Source organism: Monodon monoceros, unplaced genomic scaffold (assembly GCF_005190385.1).
Source record: "Monodon monoceros isolate NGI ecotype Baffin Bay Population unplaced genomic scaffold, NGI_Narwhal_1 Super_Scaffold_22, whole genome shotgun sequence".
Taxonomy (NCBI): Eukaryota; Metazoa; Chordata; class Mammalia; order Artiodactyla; family Monodontidae; genus Monodon; species Monodon monoceros.
The window spans coordinates 111,508,442-111,525,166 of NW_021703779.1; the positions used below are offsets into that span (position 1 = coordinate 111,508,442).

Consider the following 16,725-nt stretch of genomic DNA (forward strand, 5'->3'; position numbering starts at 1 on the left):
AATTACAGTCCCCGGAGTTTGGGGTTGGGGTATAGACACAGCCCCATTATGTCAGTGTTAATTGAAACTATGAGAATGCAACTCTCTTTGGCATAGGAGCTATTAATTTTCACGGTGCATGTAACCACTTGTGCATTTTTGAAAGACCACAACAGACTTCACCCTTCCAGGCAAAACTGCTGCTGCTAGCAGGTAAATAAGAAATGAACCATGACAAGTAAAGATGGAATAAATAATACAAAGATGTGTAGCACCAGGGTATTCGTGAACCATCTGTTCCTAATTAAAGGGACTTTTCTGAAGTTTGAATTGCAAAGCTCAATGGAGTAAGCTGAAATCACTGGATGTCTGCGCCCAGAAAAACTGAAGCAAGGCAAGCATACTTCAAGTAAGAAGCGAGTTTCTCCTGAAGTCAGTTAAGCTTGCTGGTGCTAATAGCCTTTAAAAGGTTTAGTGATAATCAAATCATTGCTCAGCAAATAACAGCAACCCTTTTGTTGCAAAAGTAAACTGGAGAAGCAGGGCATCTGCTCATGAAAATAAAGTGTGAACATCTCTGAGTTAAGTATGCATAACTAGTCCCAAGATCACAATGGTTTTCATAGTTGACTTTCAAGGCTTCTTTGTAGATGAAGTGGGTGAGGTTCTCCACCCTGAAGGGTCTTTTTCAGGCCCAAGGTAATTAATTCTACTGGACACCAAAAGAAGGAATGTATTTCTTGGGTTGCTCCAGTTCCACCCGTCAACTACATTTGGACAACAGTTCCTACATGAAAAAACACTGCTTGGGTCCCCACACTGTTAGAGCTTACTAATTTTTCTCAATCAAATGCAGATTATTTTCAACATGTTCAATTTGAAATATGTTTTTCATAGCCAGATCATTTACTGTCTTCCCCATACCACTACACCTTAAATTAAAATCTCTGTTGAGCTGGTACTCATACTCCAAAAACGAATGTAATGAATATTTTTTCAAATGTGCAAGTATTCCTTTCCAGCCTTCTGAGAAGAACCATTACACTGATGATAGATTTTTACATAATTTGTGCTTTGGCATCTTTAGAAACTGATTTGATGCTTGAGTGTCTTATTATTATGTAATTTAGATATAACTCAACCTAGTGGAAGGGTTTGATTTCAAGTCAGTCCGTAAGTCAAGAAGATGCTCAGTGGAAAAGCAAAACATTATTTTTTTAAAGTTATCAATTACAAACACAACATTTAAAATAGTCATATTTCTCCAAAAAAGATATACAGATGGCCAATAGGCACATGAAAAGATGCTCAACATCACTAATTATTAGAGGAATGCAAATCAAAACTACAATGAGGCATCACCTCACACAAGTCAGAATGGCCATCATTAGAAAGTCTACAAATAAAAAATGCTGGAGGGGCTGTGGAGAAAAGGGAACCCTCCTACACTGTTGGTGGGAATGTAAATAAGTGCAGCCACTATGGAAAACAGTATGGAGGTTTGTCAAAAAAAAAAACAAAACCTAAAAATAGTTACCATATGATCCAAAAATCCCACTCCTGGGCATATATCCAGAAAAACACTCTAATTCAAAAAGATACAGGCACCCCAATGTTCATAGCAGCACTATTTATAATAGCCGGGACATGGAAGCAACCTAAATGTCCATCAACAGACAAATGGCTTAAGAACACGTGGTACGTACATACAATGGAATACTACTCAGCCATAAAAAGAGAATGAAATAATGCCATTTACAGCAACATGGATGGACCTAGAGATTATCATATTAAGTCAAGTATGTCAGACAGAGAAAGACAAATACCATATGATAGCACTTTTTTTTTTTTTTTTTTTTTTTTCGGTACGCAGGCCTCTCACTGTTGTGGCCTCTCCCGTTGCGGAGCACAGGCTCCGGACGCGCAGGCTCAGCGGCCATGGCTCACAGGCCCAGCCGCTCTGCGGCATGTGGGATCTTCCCGGACCGGGGCACGAACCCGTGTCCCCTGCATCGGCAGGCGGACTCTCAACCACTGCGCCACCAGGGAAGCCCTGATAGCACTTTTATATGTAATCTAAAAGATGACACAAATGAACTTATTTACAAAGCAGAAACAGACTCACAGACATAGAAAACAAAATTATGGTTACCAAAGAGGAACGGGGTGGGGGAGGGATAAATTAGGGGTTTGGGATTAAAAGATACACACTACTATATGTAATATAGATAAATAACAAGGTCCTACTGTACAGCACAGGGAACTATATTCAAATTCTGTGATAAACCGTAATGGAAAAGAATATGAAAAAGTGTGTGTGTGGGTGTGTGTAACGAGAAACTGTACACGAGAAACTAACACAACATTGTAAATCAGCTATAATAAAAAAGATTTAAGTCATAACAGTATTTTCCACTAAACAATTGGCAAGTAATGTTTTACTGAAAGTAAATTGAGCCCTATAGCTTGTATTCTCATATAACGATGCAAACAACTCTTAGGCAGACATGAGAATACAATGGATATAGAATAGGGATCAATTCTCCAAAAATTTAGGGTCATATTTGGAAATTAACTTTCTCAAACAACTTGAAAAAACTAAGGTACACAGAAATTTCTTTCTTGCTTTAAAAAAATTCATACCAGGGCTACCCTGGTGACGCAGTGGTTGAGAGTCCGCCTGCCGATGCAGGGGACACGGGTTCCTGCCCCGGTCCGGGAAGATCCCACATGCCAAGGAGCGGCTGGGCCCGTGAGCCATGGCCACTGAGCCTGCGTGTCCGGAGCCTGTGCTCCGCAACGGGAGAGGCCACAACAGTGAGAGGCCCACGTACCGCAAAAAAAAAAAAAAAAAAAAAAAAAAATTCATACCAAAAGCAACATTGGAAATTGTGATTATTTCCTTATGGGTCATATACTCTTTATTGCACAGGTAAGTAAGGGTGAACAGTCAATCTTATTGATTTCCCACCAATCTTACTGGTGGTGAACCAATCTTATTGGTTCTCAGTTAATTCTGGGAACCATGTCAAGAAGAATGCGATACTCGGAAGCCTCGAGTGTTTATTTACCCTGAGAGGTGGCATAACGTGGACTAGACTTCTAGCCCTCAATCTTTTAACCTGCTTCCTTGGTTCGACCACCACCTCCCCCCTCAAGTTAGGGGTTCTGGAATCTCAGTTCTCTAAAGGGGGCCCAACGGGGCTAAGGGAGGCTAACACCGTGGCAGGCTTGTGTCAGCCTGGTCCTTTTTCCCAGGAATCAACTCAGAGGGGGGATGGTTAATGTAAAGAAACCACTTTCAGACACTTGCAAAGGGTGTTCTAGTCCTTGCTTTTCTCTTTGGCACACACATGCACACGCACATAGATGTTCAAAACCACACGGCACGCATGGACTCCCCTGGCAGCGCAGCGGTTAAGAATCCCTCCCCTGGTGGCGCAGCGGTTAAGAATCCGCCTGCCAATGCAGGGGACGTGGGTTCGATCCCTGGTCCGGGAAGATCCCACATGCCACGGAGCAACGAAGCCCGTGCACCACAACTACTGAGCCTGCACTCTACAGCCTGCGAGCCACAACTGCTGAACCAGTGCGCCGCAACTACTGAAGCCTGTGCACCTAGAGCATGTGCTCCGCAACAAAGAAGCCACCGCAATGAGAAGGCCGTGCACTGCAACGAAGAGTAGACCCCGCTCGCCACAACTAGAGAAAGCCCTCGTTCAGCAGCGAAGACCCAATGCAGCTCCCCCGCCCCCGCCACCAAAAAAAGAAAAAGAAAACCACAGCAGTACCTTTCTGCCTATTCAGCTTAGGATAAATGCAAGGAATTGCTGAAGGAGGGCAGATGTGTTAGGGGAACTACAATGTAATTAACTTTGATCTGGATTAACTGTGCATTGTTTAGGGACTCTGACACGAGCATCTCCAAGATTAATAATGGTTGCAGAGGTGGGGGCAGCAGTTCAGGATTCAGACTATTCCTTTAATTATACCCATTATCTCCCTACTTGCTCCCACCCACCCCTCATATGCCCCAACAATTTTTTTTTGTTTTATTTTTTTGCAATTTATGACGAAAATATCAGGAGGAAAAGGAGTGAACAAAAACGTACTGTAATGAATTGTTTCCTGATGGCTTATGGCTGGGAAATGGGAACACACACACACAATTGTAATAATGGAATGCAACCAACAAACTAATACTAACATCTCCCAGTGCTAACATGAGACAGCCAATAAGCACCTAATTTTTAAAATACACAATTCTTTATCTTCACTCTGGTAAATGTAAGATTCCTCGCTAGGGGGACCATGTATCCTGGTCTGCCCATGTTATCTGGGTATAATTGTTTTTAAGCACCTCCTGGTTTGGACAATAAATTATATGGCTACCCTAAATCTGAATGAACTCTCTAAGAAGCCACTGGATTTATATTTTACTGTTAGTATCACTGTCTAGTTTGTATTTTGACCAGTCCTCCAGTCCTCAAAACAACCAAATGGGTTAAAATTTGGCTTTTCCTTTGAGGGCCTAAAGGTAACAGCACTAAGATCAGTCCTGCAAAGATAACTTTGCTCCAGAATGTTCTATTTCTTCACTGGCGTTGAGTCACAGAGGGTAGAGGTGGAAAGGCCTTCAAAAGGTTTTCAAATTTCATCTTTTTTTGGGGGGGGTGGGGGGAGTGAAGGGGCCATAGAATCTTTTCCCCCTTGAAATCATGTTCAAAACCCTACTACATACAACTGAGGAAAGCAAAGCTTCCCTGGTGCAGCCAGGAGATAAAGGCACAGATGCAGAGTCTCGTCCACTAGAAGAACCCTGTGTCTCCCTTATCTCTCCTCAAGGAGGCCCCTGAGGTACCTCCTTAGCTGGCTCCAAAGAACAGTCTGAAAAATACTGGTCTGGTCCAATTCCTCTAATTTACAAATGAGGAAAATGTGGCTCATTTCATTTGCTTTTCCCTGCTAGTACAATTCCATTCTCTTTTCTGGTAATTCTATAAACGAAGCCATTAAGTCAAGAGCAGGTGGTCCACATTAATTGTCATAGAAAGGTCTGTCTTCTAAAGGGCTCTGAGTATACTTTATAACAAGGAAACATATAGTAATGGATGTGAAATTCTTTTCTAGACTGTAACTAGCAGGCTCAAACACAGTCACTCAAAACAACCAAATGTGGAGTCTATCTGTATATGTTTCTTTCTCTGAAGGAGAAGCAGAATAAGAGCTGAAAAGAATATGGAGGTATTAAATCCATTTTTTGAAAGATTTTTTGTTTTTTTTGGCTTCACAGCATGTGGGATCTTACTTCCAGGACCAGGAATCAAACCCTTACCCCCTGCAGTGGAAGCATGGAGTCTTAACCACTGGATGGCCAGGTTAGTCCCTAAATCCATTTTTAAAATTAAGGTTCCAAAGTGAACACGTATCCTGCTTCTAAGAATAGTTACCAAAGAAACCACAGGAAAGAATGATGTTGATACGTGAAGATGTTCATCGCTGTATTGTTTATAGCCACATGATGCACATGTATCAGGAGGAAGTGTAGGAGAGAAGAGGGGAGAGAAAGATGAGAAAAGAACAGAAGAAAAAGACGATTGCTATTGAGACGATGGAATTCTACTGACTTATTTTTCCACATCTCCCAAACTTTCTTTTAATGTGAAACAAAAGAAAACAATAACACAGAATGCAAACAGCGCTTACCACCGAGACTTTGCTCACTACATCTCTTGCAACTGCTAAGCCCTGAGCAAAAGTGCGGGCTGCTACAAATGCACGAGTGACCTGGAGCTTCAGTTTCCGAGGGACATCTCCAAAGGGCTTCAGCTGCTCCGTGTACTTGCTCACGCACTCCAGATAGTCATCTGTGAAGTGGTACTGGGAGTTCACTAGGCGGAACATCCGCTCCAGGAGGCGGGCCCAGAAGTCATTCAGCATTTCTTCCAGGTTCACATTTCCCGCCACATAGTAGCGCTTCAACTCTTCGAAGAGATCTTTAAATAGCTCGGAATTTTGCATGTACAAGTGACCATATGTCTTCACAAACATGTCATTCAGGGATTTCTCCGCATTTTCAAGTAGTTCTTTGAAGAATTCTAAAAACAAAACCAAAAAAGAAAGGAAAAAAGAAAGAGTTCTCAGTAATTCAATAACAGAGTGCTTGCTTTTCAGGTAAATCTGAAAACTGGAAAAAAAAATCCTGAAATTAAATTGGAAATCATGCTTGTATATAAGGTGGATTTCTTTGGGGGGATTTGGCATCTCCGATCGTTTGTCAATGAAAGGAAACCTACGTCACAAAGTCACGTGTGTCTATGTCTAAGAGGGAAAAAAATGAAACTTTAAACGGACAACTTCTCAGGACTCCCTCCCTCCCTCCTTTTTCTTATTTAGTCACAAGGTAAATAAAGAACTGGATAAAAATGGATACATAAAGTCTAAAACATGAGGTTTCCCAGAACTTTTTACTATAAGAATCTAAACCAGGGCTTCCCTGGTGGCGCAGTGGTTGAGAGTCCGCCTGCCGATGCAGGGGACACGGGTTCATGCCCCGGTCCGGGAAGATCCCACATGCCGCGCAGCGGCTGGGTCCGTGAGCCATGGCCGCTGAGCCTGCGCGTCTGGAGCCTGTGCTCCGCAGCGGGAGAGGCCGCAACAGTGAGAGGCCCGCGTACCGCAAAAAAAAAAAAAGAATCTAAACCAAAGTGGATAATGCCTCCTCATTGTAACATGATACCAGGACAGGTGTTTTCAAGACATGCTGTTTAGTTAGACATGATTATTTTTTCCTTTTCTCCTCCTTATATCTACATGACATATAAGAAAACTGCCTGGGAAATGCTTGAGGCCAAGAAACAGAATGAAACACCACACATAAGCAGGAAAAGAACTCCTCAGGTGTTCCCTGTGTCATTAGTATAAACTGGGATATCCAAGGTGACCTCGGGTTGCTAAAGGATTCATACAGTAAAACCATGAGATTAAGATAACATGGAAAAATAACTGGGAAAAAAAAAGAATACCTGTGTTTTTTGGGTTTTTTTCAGATTTACTTTTTGGGCACCGCATACCCACACAGCCTAAATGTTAAAGACTTTAATCTCTTAAATACAAATGTCAAATTAATTTCTCCTGAAGCTTTTCTCAGGGAGTTCCCTGAAGAGAGGAGCTAACAGTCTACCTGCAACATTGATCATTCTTAAAGACTCTATGTCTGGTATAAAAATAAACACCTCATGGTATCAAGTTTATAAGCAGGAAATGTAATAAATACCAAAGCAAAATATAAGGACCACATCAAGAAAGAAGCTGCCTCCAAGTGAACATGGAACAGAAAGGAAAATAAGACAACTCCTTCAAAGCCAGAAGAACATTAAGTGATCTTCTCAAAATGCAATAGCGCTACAAAACCATTCTCTACTGTTTGCCTTTTATTTCCTGGGTTTTCTTCAGCGAGAGAAAGGGAAATCCCCATTACAACTGCACAGCCTGGCATTTTTACCAAAGTTCTCTCCCTGGAAGGAGGCCAGAAAGTACATAAGGAGCAAGGGGAATGATAATGAAAAGAGTTACTCAAATCAGGTAGCCGGGAAGGCCTCTGATTCTCTCTAAACCCCAAGTGGTTCTCGACTGTGCTTCCATGGGCACACACCATCACCACTGGGACACAAGTTCTTGGACCCCACCTTAAACCTACTGGATCAGAAACTCTGGAGGGTGGGACCCAGCCATCTGGCACTCTGCTATACCCCAAAGTTTGAGAAGCAAGACTCTAGCCAATTAAACTTCTCCCATTTTGCCTCTCACTAGCAATCAGCACCAACCTGGCAACTGTGCTGAACGTGAAGCATTCAGGGTAAGGGTAATGTTTTAATTAGAGGAAGATATATTTCCAATAAATTGCGTTTAAAATTTTTTGTTGCATTCTTGGGTGTCATTTCTTAAAGAGGTTTCGGGGATGAATTTTCTTGTGTGGAAGTATCTCTCAACTAAGAGTCGAGATGTAGGCAGCACTTTTCTAGACTTCAAAGTTGTGGAATCTTAGGGCGAGAAAAGACCTTAAATGTCATCTGGTCCACTTCCCGTACCGTCCTTGAATCACTAGCGTCCTTGCCAAGTGGTGCTGGCTTTCACATACTGGAAAAATAAAGCCTGGTTATTGAGATCAGTATGGAAGCCTTGTGTCAATCCAGTGCTACTAATATTTCACCATCCAAAAGAGCACATTCCAAAGGCAACCATAGGTCCTTCCTTAGATTGGATTTTTACTGTATTGCTCATAAAACTGGCACACATCATTTAGTGTAGAAACAGGATGTTGAGAATTATTTGACTTGTGCTTTCATGACTCATTAAATAAGTAATTCTGAATACTCACTTGCATTTCTAATGAATGCTGGTTTTAAGGGTTGGGGCACAGTGGCATGTCGAGCTCAGTTTTAACTGAAAAACACTATGAAATGTCACTATTTTTTTAGGCTTAAAAGAGTTCCAGGTCAAAGAAACGCTAAGACACTGAACATTTTATGGAAAAAATAAAACATTCTTAGAGATCCTCATTCAGGTCAACAGCCTATGGGTCGGTGTAGTTATATATAATACAGCTACTTCAAAGTACAAGAGCAATGATCCAACGAAGAACAGGACTGATTCTAACCCAGCATGCCCTCTGTCCAATACCACAATGGACATTACTTTATTTCCTGGGACTCAAATTCTGCTAGGAAGGTTGTGTGTGTGTGTGTGTGTGTGTGTGTGTGTGTGTGTGTGTGTGTGTGTGTGTGTGTGTGTGATGTTAGCTTATATTTTCAGAGTTTAGTTTGGTGCTGTACACATATTAAACTCTAATTCATTTAATCATTCAGAAAATTGATTTCCTTTCCTTCACATTTTAAAAGATTCTTTAGTGTGGCTGTATAAGTTGCAGATATAATTCCACTGAGTGGATTATATATAGAAATTCTACAAAACTGATATAAGGAGTTAAAATCTGCTAATTTGATCTCTCCAAATAGCTATGTAATTTGACAACTATGTACTAAGTGGTTGGTATGGGCTCAAATCAAAGCACACAGCTTTGCCATGCATCTTAACCTTCCTGCCCAAAGAGACTGTAATGAAAATTTCTAGAAAGATGAATTTTCTCCATCCAATTCACCTTTACTATACCCGCCACGTTCCACGCATGGTTTTATGGAGGCACCAGAGACTTTTAAACTATCTATAAAATCCTTAATCTTTCATTTCATACAGCAAGTTTTTTTTTTTAATATTCATCTATTTCACCTGCAAAGTCAACAGAACAAAAGTCAAGCGAACCAAAAGACCCAAACTCATTTCTCCTTAGACGTGTTCTTACTGGTCCTGGTAAATGGGACTATTCTACCTATGCTTTTTGTCTCAAAGAGATCTTTTAAGGATGGCAGACATAATTTAAATTCTAAAATCCATACCAATTAGGTACAATATCAATCAAAGCATAATAATTCGCTCTAAGAAAAAAGGGGGGGAAAAACTTTTACATCCATTTCTCCTATCAAACTAGCCGCTCTCATATGTTCTTGTAGATTCCTTAACCTCCCCACCTCCCCACCTTTCTTCCCACATTTCCTTCTACAATGGGGGACAGAACACAAATTAGACATTCAGGACCTGGTCCCCAGCCACCAACAGCAACTTCATTCATCGCTGCAAAGCTCACCTCCACTTCCCCCCCCCATTATTTAGAACTCAGAATCAGATCTTAACTGCTGAAGAAAAATTGTGCAGGTCTGAGACAACGAGCAATCATCCCATTGTAAACATTATGCCTGAAGCCAATTATAAGACACTTGGTGGCTAAGAGAGAACCAGCCAGGACCAGTGTAAACCAGAGTTCCAGCAGGATCAGAAGCTGACTTAACTGGAATTCAGATCTCCCTGGCAGCAACTGCTTGTATCCATGAAAACTGCTGCTCAGAGAGTCTGAAAGCAGAGTGAGAGAGGAGACAGTTTATAAGCATTTTAAATATGGTGTCTGTGAGCAGGGTTTATTTCTCCTTCAATTTTCAGTTTGGGGGCTTAAGGATTTATGTTCCAAGGATGAAGCAACTGCTACACCTAGGGCTCACGAATGACCACAACATAGGAATGGAAATAAACACTTTAATGTGCTAGGATCTAAAGCAGTATGACACAGTAGGAAAAGCATGGGCCCTCTCATTTATGAGCTGTGTGACCTTGACGGGACAGAAGATCTAAACTCTCTGAGCCTCTGTTGCTTCTTCTTCCATAAAATGGGGCTATTCCTGCTCACCTCATATGGATAATGGCTAGCACACAACAGCTGCTCAGTGGACACTATTCATAATATGTGAAATAATGGTACTGTCACCTTCAGAGTTTCTTTATATCTACAATTATTGAAAAAGAAAAAAAACCTTTCAAGGCTGGTTTTTATCTTTCTTGGCAGAGTCAAATATTAGCCATCTGGGGGGAATATAAATTAAGCCAAAGCTGCTGGAGAATGGTTAAGAAGACCCAAGGCCTTATAAAACTGGGAACAATTCAGCCAAAGGAAATGCTTAATGGCTCTAGCTTCCAATTCTGTGAAACATCCCAGACATCTACGAGGGTGGAGCAACTCCTGAGTGAAAAACAAGGGATGAAGAAATCCAGGGAAGAGATTTTACATGATATTACAACACAGAGTATCATGCACAGCATGCGTCTATACAAAAATATCGAGGCAAAGAATCAGGGAAAGGAAAACTGAGAATTAAGCGGCAGGTCAATGCCCCACCCTCCCCATGTATATTTCATCTGCATCCTACCAGAAGCACCTCAATGCAAGGGTTGAGCTAGGAGACTTGGAGATTGGGGGTGTTTTCCGGCTCTAACATCTGATTATTCTTAATGTCAGTAGTACCAATTTAACATGGGAAAAACTACTAGAGAGAAAAGGCAAAACCTTTCCGTATAAAAGTTTTCTATGTAAATATCCTGTCTTTTACAAAAAGAAGAACATCACGTACTTCTGGAACTTCTATCGCCCCGCCACTTGTCTTGCATCAAATAAACATTCAAAATTCTTGAAACAGGTCAAAAGACCCTCAGTTCTGCTATTAAATGCCATTAGCTACTACTTTATAAACAATCGATTGGCTATTGATTAATGTGCTAGAATGCATTCTAGAATTAACCTGTGATCTGAAGAGACTGGAAGCCCTTTCTATTCAATCCATTTGCTTGGTGCTATAAATTACCCCCTTGTATTTATATCATTAGGAAGCTGCCTTTTACATATAAGGATTAATTTCCTCTTTAACGTAAAGGCTGTATTTCACAGCCCTGGTGTGGCGTGCAAACAGTAAGTTACCACATCCACAAAATCCCTAAGAAAGAAGTCTCCTGGTACATGCTACAAATCATACTTCTCACACTGTTAAGAAAACTCAGAGTTATAGCCATCCATTCTTTCACCCAAGATCAAGTACTTGATGAAGAACAGCTAACATAAGCACCTACAAATGGAAGGGGGAAAAAAAAGGAAATTAAGCAAGCATTTTACTGACTGAAACCAAAGACTATCTCCTCCTCTGTCTTGCTTTTTTGGTCAAGTCTGTGTTAAGTTTCTAACAGGCACTTTCCTCAGGAGTGCCTGCTAGGGAGGACACGGTGTACTAAAAGCACGGGTACTTGACTAACAATCAACAGCTGTAGCCCAACAAAGGTCTTCTCCTAGGAGGAGAAGGCCATTGCCAGCTGAGGCCCTTATTAGGGGCTGTTAGCATATGAAAGGGGGCTGGGGGACCCTGCCGCTGTAGGAGCAGCCCTTTCTTCCCAAGGTTACTTTTAGTAGTTAATGCATTTTGAATGCTAATTCTCTCTCCGGGCTAACTTGGCCAGGGACACACAGTCAGTACGGTAAGGTCCCTTCCCCTGGACCACATTCCATTTCTAGCAATGGTACTCCCAGCACCAGCTAGCCAAGTCACTTTAGCACAGCCGGATTCCTTCTCACTGAGAAGGGCCCATGAGGGCATGTTTAAGAAAGCTCTGAGGGGACTTTCCTGGTGGTCCAGTGGTTCAGACTCCACGCTTCCACCTCAGGGGGCATGGGTTCTATCCCTGATCTGGGAACTAAGATCCCATATGCTGCGTTGTCAGCCAATAAAACAGAAGAAGAAGAAAAGAATGCTCCAAGGCTGAAGCAGTGTTCCAAGTGCTCCATATACTAACCTCCACGTGGACCTATTATATGACCTCATACACAAACCTCATAATACAGTCTATCTGCTCATGATCTAATATCAAGAGAAAACTCAGGACGCAAAATAGCACAATCGGCTATGATTCTGATTTGTATGTATGTATATACGTTGTCTACCTGACCAAAGAAAGACGAGGTGCGTACAGTGGTGTTGGATGGGTGTTAGGGAATTGGCGTGATTTTTTTCAATGTTTCTCAATTTAGTTCACCCCAATTTTGCAGCGACACAATAGGAAAAGTAATCTATCTCATGCTTTCAAAAATGACTTATTTCCCTTTATTCTATTCATCCGACTTAAATGCTGGAGGCTTCGACGCATTTTTTTCTACTTCTTCCAAACTGTCTACAGTGAGCACTGTAATACTGAAAAAAAAAAAACCCCAAACATGGCAAAACACCACCAATGCAGTTTACATTTTTCGTTTAAAAATACCTTTTTTCCTATAAAGTATTCCTTTCAAATTGCAGCAATTTGAAAAATATGGCAAGGTATGAAGAAAACAAAAATTCGCATAATCCCACCATTAAGAGAACAACAATGGTTTATTGAATTTCTTTCCTGCTTTTTCTATGAAGGTATGTATCGTCACATTGTATTTATACCCTGTTCTCATGTAACACTGTATGGTTAGCAGTTCCGATGTGATTAAAAAGCCTTCAGAAACATCAGTTTTAACAACTGCATACTATGACACCATACGAACAGATCATAATGTAATCATTATGGGACATTTAGAATAATTTCCTATTTTTCATTATTACAAGTAATACTGTGATGAACATTCTTGTACATAAATCTGTACGCAGATCTTTCTTTCCTTGAGATCAAAACCTAGAAGTACAGTTACTGAGTCAAAGGGTATGAATGAAGCTATTTGAAACCTCTGATACACTGCCAAACTGACCTCCAGAAAAGGTATGCCCAAGTAGCATTCCCTGCTCCAGTCTTCTCTATTGTGAAGAGCTTCAGATTCTTGAGGGAATGGGGGGAGGGGGAGGGGGAGGGGAGGGAGAGAAAGAGACAGAGAGACCACGTGCTTTGCGCGCAATAGAGATGGGCCAGGACAATGAACAAGAAAGGCCTGACTGGCTTGGGAATTCTCTCAGTCAGAGTCACTGCTAGATCAAATAAGCCCTTTTCTTTGCTGGGACAGACAGACGCATGGAAAAAGGGTGAGCAGAGATGATCAACAAGGCTCTCAACTCCCAGGCTCAAAGTACAATGAACCAAAAAATAGATAAAAGCAATTCGGCTGAAGCTCTTCTGTGTATTTATTTACTCGCCTCCAAACAGATCGGCTGCTTCTTGCTGACACCACGCCTTCTTTAAGAAGCCACAGCTAATAGCAGAGGCCCAAAGAGAGTGTGCTCAGGGCTCCCTGGAAGCTGCACAAGCATTTTCAATGAGACGGCCAATGCTAGAGCCACAACTGGCCACACCTGAGATAACAACTCAAAAGGCAGAAAACCTTTGTCAATACAGAAAAGTATGTGTTTTATCTGAGCTCTTGATTTGATTCCAGTAAACTGGCAGTGGCTCCTTCTCATCGCGTTTCACAGAGATTATCAAAGAATTAGCAAAATTACCCAGTGTTTTAGTCTCTTTTGCATGGAAAGAAAAAAAAAGAAGGAAAATAGAATTGTAAAGCACAGAGTAGCAGTGCTTTCCAACCAAATCAAACACCCATAGTATGATCTGGAAGGAACACTGCGTTTGCAGGAAGGTCAGAGGCCTCATGTCTTCTTCTGTACTTTCGTGGCTACGCATCCTGATTGCCGCACTGTAGCAGAGGTTTAAAAAAGCAACAAATTTTAAAAAGACGTCTTAATGAATGAAATCTGAGGTAAGGATTAAAAAACAACCGTATGTTGTATGTACGTCACACATTTCTATGACACATTTATCTTGAGGATGTCGAAGACTTAAACTAAAGACCCGGGAGGTCTGTACGAAGTCAGTATGGCCGTGCAAAGGACAATAAGAAAACCGTGCCGTTGAAAAATACTTGCAGTCAGGGGTCAGGAAAATTCCAAAAACTTCAGCTTAGCCAAAAGCCATGAAGCTTAGTTGGCTATATTTGTCTTTCATGGGCATGGGAATTCAAATGCCTTCAACTTGCTGCGTCTCCGACACTGCTGAGCCTACTGGCCTAATGAGGTAATGGCCAGGATGAACCATGGAAAACTTTTAGTCACTGATTAAAACAGAAATTTGGCTCAATATGAAGAGTGGCCACCCTTTCCCCTAAGCTCTCCAGCCCCCTTGTTTTCTATCATTTCACAAAGGCAGGACATGAAGCACTCTTCAGATAGATGGGACAATTATTTCTTTTATCTGCGTTTTAAGCTAATTCAGAACATTTCTACTATTATTCGAGTTAACAAGCTTCAGGCTCATGGGAGGGTTTTCAAAGACCCAGTGAAAGTAGCGGAGGGTTAAGAAATGATAGGAGGAAAATAGAGGGGACCATGCAGACGCCTAATTAACATCTTGTAAGACCTTTCACTGAAGCAGCTGGTCTAGTCACATGTTGAGAAGATTCACAGAATTTGTACAATTGAAAGGGTCTTTAGAGAGCATCCAGCTCAACCCCTTGATTTTATGGATGGGAAAACTGAGACCAGTTAATTGCCCCAGGTCACAGTGGGTTCACAGCAGAAACAGGCTGACAACCAGGAGGGCTCTGCCTCCTGGGCAAAGTTGCTACATTTGCTCCTACAATGGCAAATGAAAGTAGTATTCCCAATGGGCTAGCATCAGACAACGTCACTATTTTCTTAAAATTTCTTTTACACTATGCAAAAACACCTAGCAAATAATTTGATTCGGGGAGTTTGCAAGCAATAATCTTTGTAGTTGTTAACATCATTTTTATTATGTAATTCTGAAATATATTTAACATGGCAGCTCTAATCTTAATCTATTTGGGTTGTTTGATTTCGCTCTGATTCTTTGAAAAACAATTAGTCTCTAACAAAATGCGACATTTGGGGGCGGGTTTTTATGTTGCGGTCCCCAAACACGGATTATGCCGCACTTCTATTATTTCTATTCCTTTTGCCAAGCAATTCTTTCAAAGCCCCCTGAACGGAGTATCTGATTAGCATATTCATGAGACAACCGATTCAGCTATGTTAATTAGCAGTTCTACTTCAAAAAGAAGAAAAATTCCCAAAACTGGCCAACAGGGGGTGCAGCTAGCTCTGTCATTAAAGTTTTCTAACTCTATGTCTCTAGCCCAGGATACTCGATTTCTGGTATTGAATATTCTAAGTCAAAGATTAGATGAAGAAGATTAACGTGTGAGAAAATAAAGAGGTGAGTCCTTAAACTCAGAGGCGCAGGTTTAAAATATGGGAAATCTGAGAACTGGGAGGGGGGGAGGTGCTGCCTAAGGAAGCTCTTCTGTACTTCAGCCAGGTCTGAAAACACACACACGTGCAGAGTTTACAACTTAAAAACTGGTTTATACACTGTATAGTCTCTTTAGAGGTACAAACAATAGAAAATTACATGTGTAGAACAAAAAAGGACCTTAGAGATAAGTGAACTGACTCCAAAATGCCCACGCTAGCGCTCAGACTGACCAGAGCTCATGGAGGCAGAATGATAATTGGATGCTTTCTGGTAAAAGAAGGCTAATTCCCTAAAAGCCTCGAAACCTTATTTTTATTTGAAAGTTTATTTTAAAAAAAAAAAAAAAAAAAAACCGTGTTCCTGCCTTAGAAAGAAGTGGTATCTCATAAACATGACTGAAGTTTTGATGACAGATGAAGTTGCCTGAGCTCAGGATCACCACTTCAACGTTGTAGGGCCTCCCTGGTGGCGCAGTGGTTGAGAGTCTGCCTGCTGATGCAGGGGACACGGGTTCGTGCCCCGGTCCGGGAAGATCCCATATGCTGCGGAGTGGCTGGGCCCGTGAGCCATAGCCGCTGAGCCTGCGCATCCGGAGCCTGTGCTCCACAACGGGAGAGGCCACAGTGGTGAGAGGCCCGCGTACCGCAAAAAAAAAAAAAAAAAAAAAAAAAGTTATACTGTAAGCTTGGAGATGGCAAAAGATGCTCCTCTGAAGTACTTTGACCTCCTATGTTCCCACGTGTCCTTTGCTATTTCCTCGGTACTTATCCCCAGCCTTCCTTATGCCACCTTGCTGCCCCATTTTGGTTCTCCAGTCGCCATCTTGTTACTCTGCCAAACTTCCTCCCTTCCATTCACATCAATAACCCAGGGTTTGACTTTTATAAAAGCTTAGACAATTCTTTGACCAAAGCACTCTACTCTTGAATTTCTAAGAGTCACCATAGCCCCTACACAATTTCACTCAACATCGTCTTTAGGTCTTGTGGAGTATTGGCAGGTCATAATTGCCAACCTTAAAAATGGACTTGAGGATATGGGGAGGGGGAAGGGTAAGCTGTGACAAAGCGAGAGAGGCATGGACATATATACACTACCAAACGTAAGGTAGATAGCTAGTGGGAAGCAGCCGCA

The 16,725-nt window shown here is 41.6% G+C and overlaps 1 protein-coding gene across 1 annotated transcript in view; it reads right to left on the reverse strand.

The window, feature by feature from the left end:
- Positions 1 to 16,725, reverse strand: part of GPC4 (glypican 4) — a 108,304-nt gene that overhangs the window by 16,479 nt on the left and 75,100 nt on the right. Inside the window, exon 3 of the mRNA XM_029241097.1 lies at positions 5,686 to 6,077. Coding sequence (XP_029096930.1) covers positions 5,686 to 6,077 — 392 coding nt within the window. The remainder of the gene's footprint in view (positions 1 to 5,685; positions 6,078 to 16,725) is intronic.